Source organism: Pithys albifrons, chromosome Z (genome assembly GCF_047495875.1).
Source record: "Pithys albifrons albifrons isolate INPA30051 chromosome Z, PitAlb_v1, whole genome shotgun sequence".
NCBI classification, from domain to species: Eukaryota; Metazoa; Chordata; class Aves; order Passeriformes; family Thamnophilidae; genus Pithys; species Pithys albifrons.
The window spans coordinates 10,894,192-10,910,102 of record NC_092497.1 but is presented as its reverse complement, the minus strand read 5'-3'; the positions used below and the strand labels follow the sequence as shown (position 1 = coordinate 10,910,102).

The following is a 15,911-nucleotide window of genomic DNA, read 5'->3' as shown; positions in this document are numbered from 1 at the left end:
CTCTGAATTGCTGTCTGGAACTGTAACTCTGCATCAACCCCAGCAGAGTGAACCCTTGTTTGCATTGATTTTAGGAAAGAGTGTAGTAATATGAATTTGATGCATACCAGCTGGCACTAGTACTGGAAAACACAACTCCATTCTATTATGAAGTGCAATTAGTACAAGGAGAATTGCACAATACTGCAAGCCAACAGACTTTCTCTCAGAAGTCATCATGCTTGAGGTTCCCCATATACTGTTGCAGGTCATCCCTACCTGCTCAGGACCATATCTTCTCCAGCCAGCTGAGGATAGGAGGGTCCAGGTTTAGCTTTGTGACTTTTTCTCTCAGCTCCCTGGTGCATCCCAAATGTTTTTGCCTTCAGATCTCTGTTGAAGCAACAGGGGTTTTCCCCACAGCAGGTCCACTTTGCCCTTGGCTCATTTACACCTCTTTGCTCTCAGTGTTTCACAGCTGTCCAACACAAAGTGCTTTTTCATACTATATCAGACTGTCCAGGTGTCATGGTGGTAGCTGACCTCATCCTTATTTTTGAGGCAGTAGGTTAGAGAAGGGCTAGGGGTGGAAGAGAGCCTCTCTTTCAACTGGAGCATGGTTGCAAATATCAAGCATGGAGAGTTGAAACGGGGTGTGAGTTGTCTCAATAGCATTTCAACATCTCATAAAAGCCTGGTGTTCAACCTCAGTAGGTTATTCAGAGCTAAAGCCACATTCCAGCAGCATGGTGAGAGAGAAGAGCAGCAGCCAATGCCAGATCTATTAAATTAGGTAATAGGAAATGGGACAGGAGCTGTGGTTTGATCTGTTAGGGCATCGTGTGATCACTCCTGCAATTAGTGCTTGGCTAATGGGTGGTTGGTACCAAGTTCTGGTTCTGACTTGATAGAAAGCTGAGCCCTGTGCAGGACACGGCATGGTGCGGAAGTGGAAGAAAGTTTCTGAAAACAGATTTGCTTCTTATTTTTAAAACTGGCCTTGTGCCACCCATTTGCTTATAAATTAAAGAGTGGGATGCACTTTGAGAGGGCATCGCCAGTCTGGCACACTCTGTGCTAAAATTACTGTGGTCCATTCATTGGTGGATGGTATTCCTGCTGCTGACATTTTTAACAGAGGAGCTGATTGCCACATCAGAAAGCTGTTTTGTGAACTTTCCATGATATGCTGACTACAGTATAAGTGGAGTAGCCTCAGTTACCCAGGCAGCTCAGACACCACTGCCACATCCCAAATACTAAGCCTTCCAGTGACACCAAATAAATAACCACTCGTTCCAGTAATGCTTCCCTGCTTAGAGAGTTGTTTTGGGATTCACTCTGTCCACCCTACCCTGCAACGAATAACCTGCAGATGTGTGGCCCTAAAAATAATCCTTGGCCCAGGGGCCAGGGTACAGCCTCACTACATAATTCAACAAACTTTTGTATTGCGTTGTCTTGAAAATTAATCTTTTCTGTATGCTGTGCGTGGTTCATGGAGACAGATTCCATCCTAAAAAGGACTACTCTGTATATAAAGAGTATTTTGCTATCATCTCTGTGGACAATAAACATGAGTCTGACTTGTGAACGTTATGTTAAGAATTATTTCTTCCTGGTCCAATTCATTAAGTCTGTATACTTTATAAGCAGTTTCAGCGTTTATAAGGTCTTCTCTGGGAACAATAAAAGAGAGGGGGAAAGGAGAGAAACATCTGGATCAGTGAAATACTCTTGAAATATTATCTTTTTTAGTGTCTTTATAGAGATTTCCAAGGGTTTACGTTAAGAAGTTAATTCGATTGCTGCTATTGATGTTGAAATTATATTAAAAGTACAATTTTAACTTGGTCTTGTTGCTTAGATAGTGGTCATAGCTGGCCAACTCTTTTGTTTGAAAATACTTTCATGAAAAAATAGCAATGTTTGTATTTCATTCAAGATTCAGTACTTCTTTTTCAGTTTTTTGCCTTTTAAACTTTTATTGTGAAATGAAGAGGGGAGAGAAAACAGTGGGTGGGGACCAAAACTGCAATTTAACAAATTTTTTAATTGTTTTTTTGTTTGTTTCCAATTTCTTTGATACTTTTAGAGAATATCTGCTAGTGTTACTTTTTGATTTGGTAATGTAAAGTTGTATACTCTTACCAAAAAACTGGAGCTAAGATGCTCAGGGGCTGGCGCCCATTTTATTCAAGGGGAGCCCAAGGGATCTGTATTTGCTCAGTCTGGAGAAGAGGGAGGCAAGAGGCTGTGCTGGTTTAAAGGTAAACCAGCAGGAGAAGTGAATCCAGCACAAAAGAGATTATAAATCAGAGTTACAATTTAATAAAAATACTACAATGACTGCAATGATACAAAGAGAAATTGGTTTTAACCCACAAAATCCAGAAGCATAACCCAGCACCCTGGGGCACAAACAGAATGGTGTTCGTTAGCCCCTGTGCTGAGACCACTCTTGTGGTTTTCCCGAGTCCAAAGAAAAAGGAAGGGAAAAAACTTGTTGGTGCAGATGATGATCGTAGTCCTGTCGACATCCTCCTCTGGATCTGATGAGTGGTCCCAGAAATCCCCAAACCCCAAGATTATATACCCTCAGGTTCAGGTGGGAACATCCAGTACCCCCCACACCATGGGGAGTTCCACAATAGATGATCTGACTCTGAGAGTCATGGGGTGTTTTGGAATCATTGATGGCCCATTAGCAGACATGACCCCTAAGGCTGGGTGTGGAGGTGCTAACAACTTCCTGGAATCTCAGCTCCTTTTTCACTGGCTTCTTTCACACCCAGCTCCCAGCCTGAGGGGTTGGGTGTGCCCTGGGCAGCTGCTGCAAATGGTCCATTGTTAACAGTTCATGAGAAATGACTTAGCAGGTTTAGAATACACAGCTCTGGTAACACCCACACAGTGATAAACTGATCTGGGCTTGCTGAACTAGGACAGGGGCAAATTTAATTGGTGCTTCCCACTACCTGATGAGGAGTTACAGAGAAGACATAGGGGTTATAGAGAAGGCCAAGCCAAACCTTTGTCAGAAGTGCACTGTAAAATGACTTGATACAAGAGCCAGGGGTTGCTGCATGGACATTTGAAGTAGATATGAAGGGGGAACTGGACAGTGAAGTGGTTAAACACTTGGAAGAGGATCCCAGAGAGGTAAGGTAATCGCCATCCCTGAGGACATTGAACACTCATCTGGGCGAAGCTCTGAGCAGTTAACACTGCTGTCAGGTGCACTTGGATCACAGGCTTTCCAAAGGTCCCTTGCAGCTCAAATTATGCTGTGAGTCTCTTTTTCTGAAAGTATGGTGTTGTTTTCCTCAGATTTGTTTCTGCTGCATGGCTGAAACCTTGCCCTAAAAAATTCCCACAGCTGTGCTGAAACAGGATCATGGCCCAGTGACTCTAAACCAGTTCTGGAAGGATAAAAATCCTTAAGCATAAGTATCTGTTAAGCACCCTTATGTGATCCATAATATATAAAATTAGATTGCTACGCTTTTTGCACAGGGTGTGCTCTGAAGATAGGAATCATCACATACTTTTTGTCTGTAGATGGTGAAGAGAGTGACCATTGTGATTGTCACATTGTCCTAGTAATTGGGGACAATTCACATAAACATCCCTATGGGTCCCTTGTCATTTCTCTGTGAGTTTTCTGCAGAGAGGGCGAGTATCGAAATGCGGACATCCATCTCATGCTGTTACTTTCCAGCTCAGTCCTGGAAATCAAGATGTCATCTGGACATCAAGGGTAGCCAGTGTAGAGAGTGAGGTGCTCAAAGATGTATATGTCTTCAAGTATTTTTCTATGATATTTGAGTTCCTTAAAAGCTGATGGCTCTGTGTTTGGCTCTCCCAACTTCAGGTGATTTAAATTGGAAGTGCCAGCCTGGTTGGACTTATATATTTGCTTTCTTCCTGGAGTGAAATTTCAAAAACCATCACAAATTAAAGTGTTTTCTTCCTGGAGTGAAATTTCAAAAACCATCACAAATTAAAGTATCTGTTAAATATCTGGATTAAATATCTGTGTCTAGGATGTAGACAGATGGTTTAAAATACAGATGGATGTCATGCCTTATGGAGGAAGTACAGGAGCAGTGGTATGTGTCAAATCCTGAACCATCAAAACCAAGAAGAGTTTCGCAACAGTTTCCAATGACAAAAGTCAGCAAGACTTGATCAAGTGTCTGTCAGGAGTGATTTTCTGAAACTACTTTTTCAAAGAAGCCCAATTGTAGCACTCCCTCAGAGCTGAGCACCTCCTCACCCACCATCCTGAGTTGATCTGAGCCTGTTCCCAACCTGACACTTCTTCCTGGCAAAGCTGCCAGCGATTGCAGCAGTACCAGGATCAGGCCCTGTAATGTCAGCTCACCAGTAAGTGAACATAGACAGAGTGACTTAACTTCTCTGGAGGTTAACTGGGATTTATGTCCTATTTGGAGATCTAGCTTTAGAGATCTGACTGCCTGGCATAGTTTCCATGGTGTGTTTTTCTGTGCATGCCTGTGTAAAAGGCACTTGGTTTTTGTTGTTTATCGAAAGGAGTTTATTAAACATTGCTTATGCAGCTTCTTTGTGATCTTGTTAATGAAAGATGCTATATAAACAGGGCTGGATTGGACTGGATTCAGTAAATCTGAGAGCTTGCCAGCAGCTTATTGCTGTTTGACTCCAGTGACCGAGAACCAGTATGGCAGCCAGCCCACAAGTGCAGCTCCTCACAGAACTGCTCTGGCTCTGCCTTCCCTCCTGAAATGGAATTTATTACTGTCTATCTCACATGGATATTTGGTAGGAAATTAGAGCTAGAAAATGAAGAGTCATGGAAGTTTAAAAAAATCTAAGAGACAGGACAGATGTGCAGTGATTAGTCCTGTACTCTGGCTCACCTTGGGTTAGATAAATAATTGAATGTGTGCCGTCAGCAAAACATACTACTTACAGACTTCTAAGGAAATTTGGCTTGCAGTCGTCTAATTGGAAGTCAGAGGTGGTGGGAAAAAAGACTTTTGCTCACTTTTTGTACTTTAGATCTCAAAGCAATGAGTTATTTTAAAACACAAGCAAAATCTTGGATAATTTAAATTGAGATTAAGAAGACAGCTTTTTCTTAAAAATGACAATATATTTATGAGGATGCACTATATTTTGCCAGTTCATTAGACTTCATATTAGATACAAGCAGTGCTATCTTTGTATCAAATACATTTTTGTTTCCCCTTAAATTTCACACCTGTCAAATATTGATTTGATTCTGTGTAATCCATACCAACTTCACCTGCAAAACTAAATAAAATAATTGTCTTGGTACAATGCCAGAAAATAAAAGAAATCTGTAAGAAAAGAGAGTAAGACAAAGTTGACAGTATGTATATAAAGCTGAGTCTAAGCAGATGAAAACAGTCAAAAGCCTTTTATTTAATCATTCTGCTATTTTTGACATCTTGTCTAGTGATAAACCACATGAGCATTCCCTTGTGTTAGGAAAAAAAACCCAAAACAACAATGAAATAAAATTCCAAGAAAGGGGTGAAGAAAGTACAGTCCAGCAGTGAAGGAATCACATATGCAATTTTTAGGATGATGTTCACATGCATGTAAAATATCCAACTAATGGCTTTTTCAGTGGCAACAGGGGTCATTACTTCTTTGAATTTGTCTAACGTTTTCCTTCTGAGAGTTTCCTTCTTTGCTTAGAGCATATCCACTGGCAGACCTTCATTTAGTCGTTTTGGACTTTGGTATGCTAAGTGAGATACAAGCACTGATGGTTACCAGTGCTGCCAGTTGGTCTGTGCTACAGAAAAAGGTACTGATTATCCTATGTTTAGACAATGTGTTTGCAGTCTCAAGGCTCTGGGTGGGCCAGGGACTGACAAGGGCCAAGGTTGGTTCTGGCCCTCTCACAGTGTCATGGCTTCCTCGAAAATATGAAGCCCTAGTCCATGTGGTTCATGTGGAAAACCCGAAATGATCCTCTTGCTTCACTACATGGTGGAAAAGAGGATCACAGGAAATGTTTTCAAAGGTCATTATTCTGCCAAAAAGAGGGACAGAAAGCTGGGGTTTAGTTGCCACTTCTTTCTGCAGCGAGCAGAGGTTCATGAGAAATTTCTTCTAGTGTGGCTGCCTGCAGGGTTTTCACTTCAACCCTTCTCTCTGCATCCCAAAGCCCTAAAATAGTCCAAAAGCAATGGTCCCCTGGGACGGCCAATCTGCTGACACAGGGGGATGGATTGGGGAACTGGTCTTTTTGGCCAGATGTTGTTTGAAATCTCCACTGAACACCACACTGCATCTCTTTTACTTAAACAAAACTGCAAACCCCATCATGAAGAGGTGTCCTACACTGTGTCCACGAAGAACAGAGGCCCAGCATTCTGCAAAAAAGAAGAGACTATTTTTTGGCTAAATTTGCCAGGACTGTGAAGATTTGCTTTTTGTGCATCTTTCAGTTTCGTGCAGGTCAGTGCCTCCAAGACCCACTGATATCCACACATGGTGGAGGTTTTCTTCCACCTCTCAAAGTATTTTTATTCTCTTCTACAGAGGAATGAGCTTCAAGCATTCACAAATGCTGTGCTCTGCAAGGGCTGCAAACCATCACATTGGTTTGGAAAGTCTCTTGTGAGAAGAAGGAACCACAGTTTATGCTCCTGCACCATAAAACTCCCTTTGACTGTAAAAAGATGACATGAAACAGCATTTTGAGGAGAGGAGGAGTCACTTAGCAGTCAGGAGCAGCCAAGGAGAGTGTCTGAAAGCTTTCAAGAGCATCAATCAGGGTCTCCCAGGGTGAGTGCTGGCACACTTCCCTAAAGTCAAGATAGGTATGTGGTTTTTGCCAGGGGAGGATCTGGTCCTTGGCTTGCATTCATGGAAGAGGAGCCCAGGAACTGTGAATCTTATCATAACCTTCCCATTAACAATGACTGGAATGTGATTTCATTTCTGGTATCTGTCTTAGTAGCTGGAGTTGAGCAAAATTGCAGATAGCAGGGCTTTGCTTTTTTTTCCCCCGTAAGAGAAAGAAAAATATTATATGTGCGTAAAATTATTTGACTTAAGTAGCTAACAAAAGCCAAAGCGTAGATTCAGGCAACAGGTTAATCACTTAAAATTTGACTTCCACAAAAATCCGCTAATAGGTTGCAGTGATTTGTTCTCAGAAGTCTGAGTTCCATGTTTGGGTTGTCTTCATGGTTGTTTAAGCAAATCCAGCTCTATTCAGTCAGTTGAGAGAAATAAAAGAGCACAGATATACACACAGCATTTGTAGGTGCTGAAGCATTGGAAGGCATCACTGTGCTTGTGTCACTTGCTTTCAGCTGAGACAGAGACTGGAAGGACTCAGGCTGGCCTTGGACCTTGTGCTACATCCAACATGAACATAAATTATCTCTTTACAAAACTGTGAAAAAGGACTAAGTCTGGAAATCATGGCAAAGTGTATGCTGAGCAAGTGTCTGCAGGAAGGCCATCCCCTCTTACTCAAGATTTCGGTATGTGTCCCAGGGAAAGGCAAACAAAAATAAAGTGCATTGCTTCAAACAAAAATAAAGTGCATTGCTTCAGTTTTACACTGTGTTGGCATAAATCTTCTCTCCATGTGAATTATGGTGAAACCCTGCACAGCTACTGAGCTGCTTCCTTAATACAGTGGTGCTGCAGACAGGCTTTGTCTGTGCATGCTTTGGCATACAAACCTGTCCCTCATTTGGATTTTAAACAGGGTATGATAAAAATAAGGATGGTGGGGGTTTTGTTAGGTTTCTTTTTGGCTTGCATTTACAGCTGTCTAGTTATTTTTTGTAAGTTAATTGCTCTATTTTATATTTGCATTTTTTCTACACTGTGTATTTCTCAAAGCCAGGTTGATCAAAAAAGAAGCATTGGGCAGGCACAATAAGGAGGATTTCTAACAAAGACTCCTTTGTGCAATTTAAAACACCATGCTATAGCCTTTGCTGACTCAAGTATTCAAAACATGGCACAAGTTCTTCTGAGTTCATGTTATGACATAGGCTGAAGAACTCTGGTATAAAAAGAAATGTTCCCAATAGGAAACTTATTTTTTATTAAAGACATTTTCTTGAGTATATTATCATTAATTTCTATCAGCACCAACTTGGGGGAGAGAACAGTGTTGATGTATTTAAACCTATATTAAACCTTAAGCATCTTTTATGTCCCCTGAACTGTGGCTGATCTGACACTCACTGGTCAGAATGAGCATTTCGGAGAGGGGGGATTTGACTTGCCTGACCACCTGCTGGGTTGTTGCACCAGTGGAGCCCCCTTGGGCCCAGGCTGAGCTCTAGAAACTGTCCGTGTGTATGCTTCTAGGCCTAGTGAGTGGGAGGTAAAGTGCCTCCACTTGAACTACCTCTGTCTGAGAGGAGTCAGCCTGGAGGCTGGTTGCCTGTCAGCATTTTAGGGATAAAGGAAGAACAATATTTTATCCTAAGAACTTGCTTTCTGACTCATCATAGAGATTTTGGTGTCTGCTTTGCTCTCAGGAGGCAAATATTTCCAAGAGCAGACTCTTTCTACTTTTGACATCTTTAGTAAGAGTTTCCTTAACACATTCTATCTGAAACCAGTTTAAAACCTTTTTCTTTCCTTTTCTCTTTGCTTTTCCCCTTTGCTTTCCTTTTTGTCAACCACTATAAGGTCATCGCGTACCTTTTTCAAAGTAACTCATGACAGAGTTTGAGTTGCCTCTTTGCTGACATTATCCAAAACCTTAATAATGCATCAAGGAGCTGTTGTTACAGCCCAAGTCATTGCCATGTTACTGTAGACAGATGCAGGTTAATTATCACTTTAAATGTTTATCCTGTTATTGTTTGTATTTCAGAAGCATTTCAGCAGCTGTGGGACTCTGAGTGACTCCTTTCCTTCTCACACAGAGTATTCCCTGGGTTCAGCATGCTCTGGTTGGTCTCTCTGGGATGGTTGCAGTGTTCCATGCAGAGCAGGAGGTGGGCTGGATGAGATGGCAGCTCTGCACCAGGTGGAAACAATTATGAGAAAAAACATGGTCTGCCCTGGATGAGTTACTGCTGATAGCTGCCAGATAAGCTAACTTAATAAAGTGGTGGCTTAATTAAGCTGCATTCCTTGCATCCTGCCTTTCGTCCTGCCTGTCTGAGGCGATGCTATCAAGCAGCTACTGCTTTGCAGAATGGGGCAGGGGTGTTGTGCTGGCACACTGTGTGTGTTGGGTACTCTGGGAGACCTGTGGGTGATGGAATGTGTGGGAGCTCCTGAAAAGCTCAGCTCCCCTCTCAGTTTTCAAGGTAATGGGCCACAAAAGCCTGCAAGAAAGGCAGATCTGCTGCTTGCCATGTCACAGAGGTGTTTATTGTATCAAACATTTGACCCTAAATCCCATATTATGGCATTCAGTGATCGAAAAGCATCTTGACCTTCAGAGCAGAGGGGAGTAGCTCAACACCTCTTTGCATTTCCTGCAGCCTTTTTTGTCAGAAAAACTAAGGGTGGATTTGCTTTGAGAGAGTCCTTATTGCTTTGGATTTTCGTACAGATAACACAAAAGCTGAACATTGTGGTGATTGAAATAGGGGTGCCCAAAACCCTCTCTGAATTTGGGCTTGTGCATGTTCCTGAGTGAAGACTGCATGGGAATCAGAAGTTGCTGTGTTTTTAATTGATGAAGGACCCCATTAAAAGCTGTAACACATAAGTCTGCCACAAGTTTCTTCTTTTGTAAACAAGATTTAAAGTTAATGAATCAACTTAATTTCCCTACAGATCCAGATTTTAGTGGTGAAGCTTCTTACGTAGCCCTGTGTTTCTTCTTTGTGCGTGCTTACATGTACAGCTGCGTAGCAACCATCTTGCTGAAAGATACTCAGTAGCTAAAATTATCAGTAGGAACCCCCTCTTACCTCTCATTACATACAACAAGATTGCTGCTGTGCAACGTTGATTAGACATGTCAGCCTGGACCTGGATATAGAAAAATGAATGTTGCCATTAAAATGCCTTTGCTAATGCTCATGTGTCCATCATCTTGACAGATTTCTCTTTAAGAATGAAGAAAGTTAAAGCATGCAGGAATCCCAGGGTTGCAATGTAATGTTCAGAGAAACAGGTATTGTTGTATTGTATTTCCTGTGCATTAACCCTAAAGCAGCAGTTTCCCTGGCATAACTGTGCTGATGGCTCAAATTTGCTGTTGAGTATGGGCTGCACTAACACAGATCTGTAATCTTCAGCTGGGAACAGATTATCATGGGGGACTGTTTCTGAAGTGTGGTCCTGAAAACAGGACATCCCTCCTCTAAAGCACTTCTTTAAGTGCGATTTTAAACTTTCATGATGCAGAAAAATCTTCAGGTATTTAGAGACAATACTTCCAAATCTTATCTGTAAGCCCTGGGGAAATTCAACAAAAAATTGAAAGGGAGACTGAAAATGAGGAAACAGTTTCTCAAAAACATCTCATGCCCCTGTGGAACTCATTGCTGCAAGAAGTCCTTGAAGAGAGGGATTTCAGCAAGGACTTGGATATCTGCCAGTGGAGCATGATTTTCTAGTTGTGTGAAGTAGGGCAATCCTGGACAAGGCCATGCAAGGCTGGTCATGCTTTGGGGCAGTATCAGGGTGCCAGGGCAGTGTTGAACGGCTGTAACTTGGCATGTGGTGGACTCTTAATGTGTGGCTGTGGGAAAAGTGTTTGATTGAGGCAATTGTTTTGGCTTTCAGAAGAATCCAATAAGGTAGATAAAACCTCAGTTCAGCCACAAGACAGCCAACAAGCCAACAAATCCAGCCAAAAGCCATCGCTGTCCTAGTTGAGAGAGGCTGCAAGGTTCTCAGCAGGTGAGCACTTACTCAAGTGCCACAAGCCGCTTCCAGGGTTGGAGTCCTAAGGGTCCTAAGGCTGAAAATCTTCCATGGAGAAAAGAATAGACATTATGGAAGCTGCTGCTCGCTATTTCTCATTGGTTCTGGCTGGCACAACCCCACAGGTCAGCAGGTCATGGCATGGATGTCCTCCTCTCCTTTCTCATCTCCCAGTTCTCTCAAGTCAGGCTGTGTCTTCCTCTGAAGAGCAGCAACAGGCAAACCTTTATTGGCCTCTCTTCTTCCGCAGACAGGAGGAGATGAATGTGCACTTGGAAAGGCAACAGCATGGCTTGCAGCATATGAATGGCCTCCTCAATGGACCTTTGAACTTATTCCTCCTGCGTTTGTTTGTCTTGCAGATAAAACTTCACAGCAATGTTTGGAGAGAAGTCTAATGAGGGAACAGTGTTTGCATAACAAAGCAAGGCTTCCTCTTCTGATGTTCAACCTTCATTAAGCATAATTTATATTCCAGCTAATCTTTGAAAGAGGGTAAAATATGGAGCAAAAGTTTGTTTTTACATAGTTTGGAGTAATGCATTGTTTGTTTTAGGTGGTCAGTTGCAACTGATAGTTGATTTAAATTCAACATAATGATGATTTGTGATGGTTGCGTGTTGTCTAGGGGAGTGTTGTGTCATTGTCTGACATGGCTTTAGCACTCTTCGGTATCATTTACTGAATTAAAGAAAAAGACCAAATGAATGGCTTACCAGTTTTCAAGATATTTCAGCATGTCCACAAGGCATAGAAAGCTGTGAATTTGTAAAATATGGGATTTTTTCGCCCTCAGACTCATGTATACTTGACATCAAGTAGTTCCCAAAAACCCTGCTCACTTGTGTTGACAGGATGTAGCACACCTCTGTGCTGTCCATATACACAACTGAGGTCATCATTTTCATGGAACAGTGAAGGGTGTTTTCAAACATCCTTTATTGCAACATAAACTTCCAGAAAGAGCTAAGTCTCGTGAGTAGTACACAAGTGAGCAGGGTTTTTGGGAACTACTTGGGATGTTGAGGAGGTTGGTGTTGGGGTACCCAGGCCTGGGCTTCTGAGGTGCCCAGACATGCTGGCAATTTAAATGCCTCAAGGACCAAGTGGTGTGTTTCCATGTTGCATTCTTTAATGCTGAGGTACCTCCAACTTCAGTGCTTAGGATCCTCATCTTGTTTGGTTCATCACATCCAAGATCTGCCTATAACTTTTTTAAAGGCAGCACCAACCTTTAGAGAATAGGTTTATTTATTAATTTTTTATTTTTTTTTTTCAGGAAAAAATGCTGTAAGGGTTATAAGTTTGTTCTTGGACAGTGCATCCCTGAAGGTATGTGATTTCACTGTTCTTACCCATCATTCCCCACACATTTGTCTTTCCTCATTTACCCTGTTTCCCACACTGCCAGTTTGGAAGAGCAACTTGATCTTACCCGCTGGCTCAGCTGTATCTCTTGTGTCGGTGTGGAGCGGGAAAGTGTTTCCAAGAAATTTTTGAAAAATAAAAAGATCAGCAACTTCCAAAAGTTTTGCTCTAGGATGCCAAGGGTTGATTCTCCTCTAAGTACATGTGACTGGTACATGTGGTTGCACAGATCATGTGCCTTGACCTGCTGCAAACAAAGGGACATGTTCTTCCCTTGGCTGGGTAGGCAGAAGTGCTCTGTGCACCCAGAAGCACACGTTTCCTGGATATTGTTTTTCCCCATTTATCCCTTGGATTTGGTACAGCTAATTTGGCTAGTCAGTGCACAAGGAGCAGGTGAGTAGGTGAGTTAGTCCTGCCTTTAGTTACCTATTTCTCCAAGACATCACACAGGGGAGAGCATCACCAAATGCTGTTTCTCTTCTGCCACCTCTCTTGGTCATGGGCATGGCTTCCTTGTCACCAGGGACTGAGGAAGATGCAGATTTATTCAGAGGAGCTTATGCAGTATTAGAAAGGGAACTGATTTGAATGAAATTGGCTCTGAAGTTGTAGGAGCAGAGAATTGTCAGGCAGGATCATATGTCTACAGATAATAAACCAATAAACCTTGTCTGCTCCCATAAGCAGGTTGAAAAGTTGGTTTATAGCAAAACAGCATTCTATTTGATGACATATGAAAAGGGAAAAAAAAGAAACATGAGATATGAAGATGGAGCGAGTTGTCTGTTTTTTGAGTTGCAGTGTCCAGTCAACAGAGATTATAACCCAAACTCTAATCCTGCTGGTTTCATTTTTTATTTTTTGCTTGTTTTGTTTTAATTTGTGTCTTCTTTGCTGCTGGGTGGAAACACTGAAAAACTGGTTGAAAAAAAGCCAAAAAACAGAAATAAAAAACAACCAACCAAGCAAACCCCCAAAACAAAAAAATAACAAACCCCAAGCCAATCAAACAGAAAAACAATGAAAAAAAGGAACACCACCACCCCCAGCATCTCCCTGATCTTCTCAAAACAAGAATTTTGTATTTGCTACTTCCTTGGAAAGAAACAGCTCATGGGACCAGCCTGAGGCCTGAGAAGATGGTTAGAGTTTGGCTGAAATATGTACTCATACTGAGTTCTTTGTCCCATAGTTTTGCAGTGAATTTTGTCTCACTATGTGTGGCATGAGGTGACAGCTCCAGTGTGAGACTGACACTTGGAGAAGGTGGTTGTGTGTGTTTGGAGGTGGAAGTCCTGACTCCTTTTACGGTGGAGAAAAGCCAGGACTCTGCAGTCTGGCCTCCAATTTTCCTATGGAATTAACAATTTTATAGACTGTTTATTCACTAAATATAATGGATACAGCAGGAGAAGTAACAGGAACAAAAATAAAATGAAAGTCATAGCAATACATTATTTTGGCTTCTGATTTTCAGTTTGTGAGATTTTAGGTGATTATGAAAGCAGCTTTTATTATGTACCCACTGACTTCACTTAATCCTGTCATTAACTGAATCAGTAATCTGAGGGTTCCTGCCACTAATTCAATTTCTCTACTGGTTATGGCTTCTCTCTCTTTGTTTCGCCCTTCCCCCCTTTTAAGTTCCATCTGTATTTTGCCTTGAACTTCAGAGGCCACAGCAATTGCTGTAACATCCAAAACGATCTTGAGCTATTGGAATAGGGATGAGAAACTTGATTCACTGAAGTATTCATTTCACTTACTCTGTTACAAGACATCACTTGGCTCTTCACACATTGTTTTGGCATAATCTTGACAGAGTAGCTGTATGAAATTCATATCTCAACACAGGCACATAAATGCATTACAGATGTGAGTTTATTAGAGCACATCTGCACCTTTTAATCCAGTACTGGCATGTCTTAACTGTGAGAAGTATTTCCATCCCTGTCTTCTCCATGATTTAGCAGTGGCTGTAGGGAGGAGGGTCAGAAAAGGGATAGAACCTCCCTTGTCCACCCTTTTACAGCTGCCTCTGGAAAACACCGATCTCTTTCTGGGACAGCTGTTATTTAAACAGACTCTTTCCCAAACGGTTGTGTCTTCATCCATGTGCATTATTGGTTTCTATCCTGTTATTTCTCATCTGCCCTTGAAAAGGAACAGAAATCAGTGCAGTCGAGTATAAGTCCATGCCCCCATGTTCCACATTTCACTTGTTTTGTACTCACCTTCTTGTTCTGGTTTTCGGCTGCTGGAGCAGGGAGCCATAGTCTCCAGGGAATATCACGTGGAGTTGCCTCTGTGTGTCTGGTTCTCTCTTTAGCATCTCTTCCTGCTCCACCTAATCAACAAAGCAGGTCAGAAAACATCTCATCTTTTTGTCCCAGATGATTTCTTTCTTTGCTTTGGAGACTCAAAGCTCCAATCAAATCCTATCTCAAGTGCTGTCACATGGCATGATAGAGTGAAGAAGAAAGAAATGTAGTATGAAACACTTTATTTAGGAGAGCACAGTCCCTACTGCTGGTTTGTTACCTGAGTTTCTTTGCTGTGGATGAGCACAGGGAAACATAGTCTACTACAGGCAAGCTACAATTAGGTCTGCTCTTTCATCACTAAAGCTGTTTCAAAAATTTCTTTGGTGCAACTTTCCTGTTCCCAGAGATGACTGCCTTGTCATTTCTGAGGTCACTGAAATACACATAGCGACGTTTCTTATTCTGCTTTCGATTTTACATTGTTCCTTCCTGAAACAACCTGATCTTTCCTGTGTGGTTTAGATGTGTCCTCAAATCACATTTCTTAGGTGGGACTGGCAGACAGGGGGTTTGAACATCACGGGACATGTGCATCCTCAGTTCTGCAGAGCACACAGAGATGGTGCAGTAGCTTTTGCTTAATTTTATCCCAGTTGTGAGGGCTGTTTCTAGACAAGTCATGCTACCTGGCACTAAAGCCCTGGGGGTGCATAGCTCAGTGACATGGGACCTGTCTGGAAATACTGTGTGATCTGGGTTAACTGTGTGGGACCACCAGGAGGGGTATTTGTACCTCCTGGATCCTTCTCCAGCTTGGTATGAAAGTAAATGAGGCAATGGTCATGATGGAGCTGTGCTGAGGTGGACATGAAAGCCATATTTAAAGTCTGGTTACATGAAATATGGTGAAATAGACTGATAAAAAGAACTGGTGCTGTTTAGTCTAGAGAAAAAGAGGCTGAGGGGAAACATGATAACAGTTTTTAGGTATGTGAAAACTTGCTGCAAGGGTCAAAATAAACTGTTCTTTATGGCCAAGAAGAAGAGGATAAAAATAATGGACCTATGTGGCTATAAGGGAAGTTTGGATTTGATAGGAGTAAAAACCTTTCTGTCTACAAGGATATTTCATCTTGAAAACAGACTACATGGTGGGCCATATCCATCCCTCAGGGAAAAAGAAAACTAGGAAAAGTTTACACGTAGCTAATCCTGCTGTGGTGGGAGATGATCCCTTCCAGCACTGATTTTTATGATTTTGTTAGGGCACATCTATTCATGGAAGCACAGGAAGTCCAGAGCTTGTTTTAGCTCTGCTCCAAATAGCTGAATGTGGCACAGGCCAAATTCAGCATCTGTGTAGGTACACTGGCTGAGGAGCAGGAATCACCTCTGTGCTGGGCACAT

General features: G+C 42.0%; 1 protein-coding gene and 1 long non-coding RNA gene across 2 annotated transcripts in view; one reads left to right on the top strand and one right to left on the bottom strand.

Moving 5' to 3' along the window:
* The window catches only part of CCBE1 (collagen and calcium binding EGF domains 1), a 92,582-nt gene that overhangs the window by 59,332 nt on the left and 17,339 nt on the right, over nt 1-15,911 (top strand). Inside the window, 1 exon segment of the mRNA XM_071580364.1 lies at nt 12,149-12,201. Coding sequence (XP_071436465.1) covers nt 12,149-12,201 — 53 coding nt within the window.
* On the bottom strand, nt 14,148-14,876 carry LOC139684216 (uncharacterized). Its single transcript, XR_011699883.1, has 3 exons — nt 14,782-14,876; nt 14,475-14,587; nt 14,148-14,389 (listed from the first exon to the last, which is right to left on the bottom strand). It is a non-coding gene; the product is annotated as an uncharacterized lncRNA (long non-coding RNA).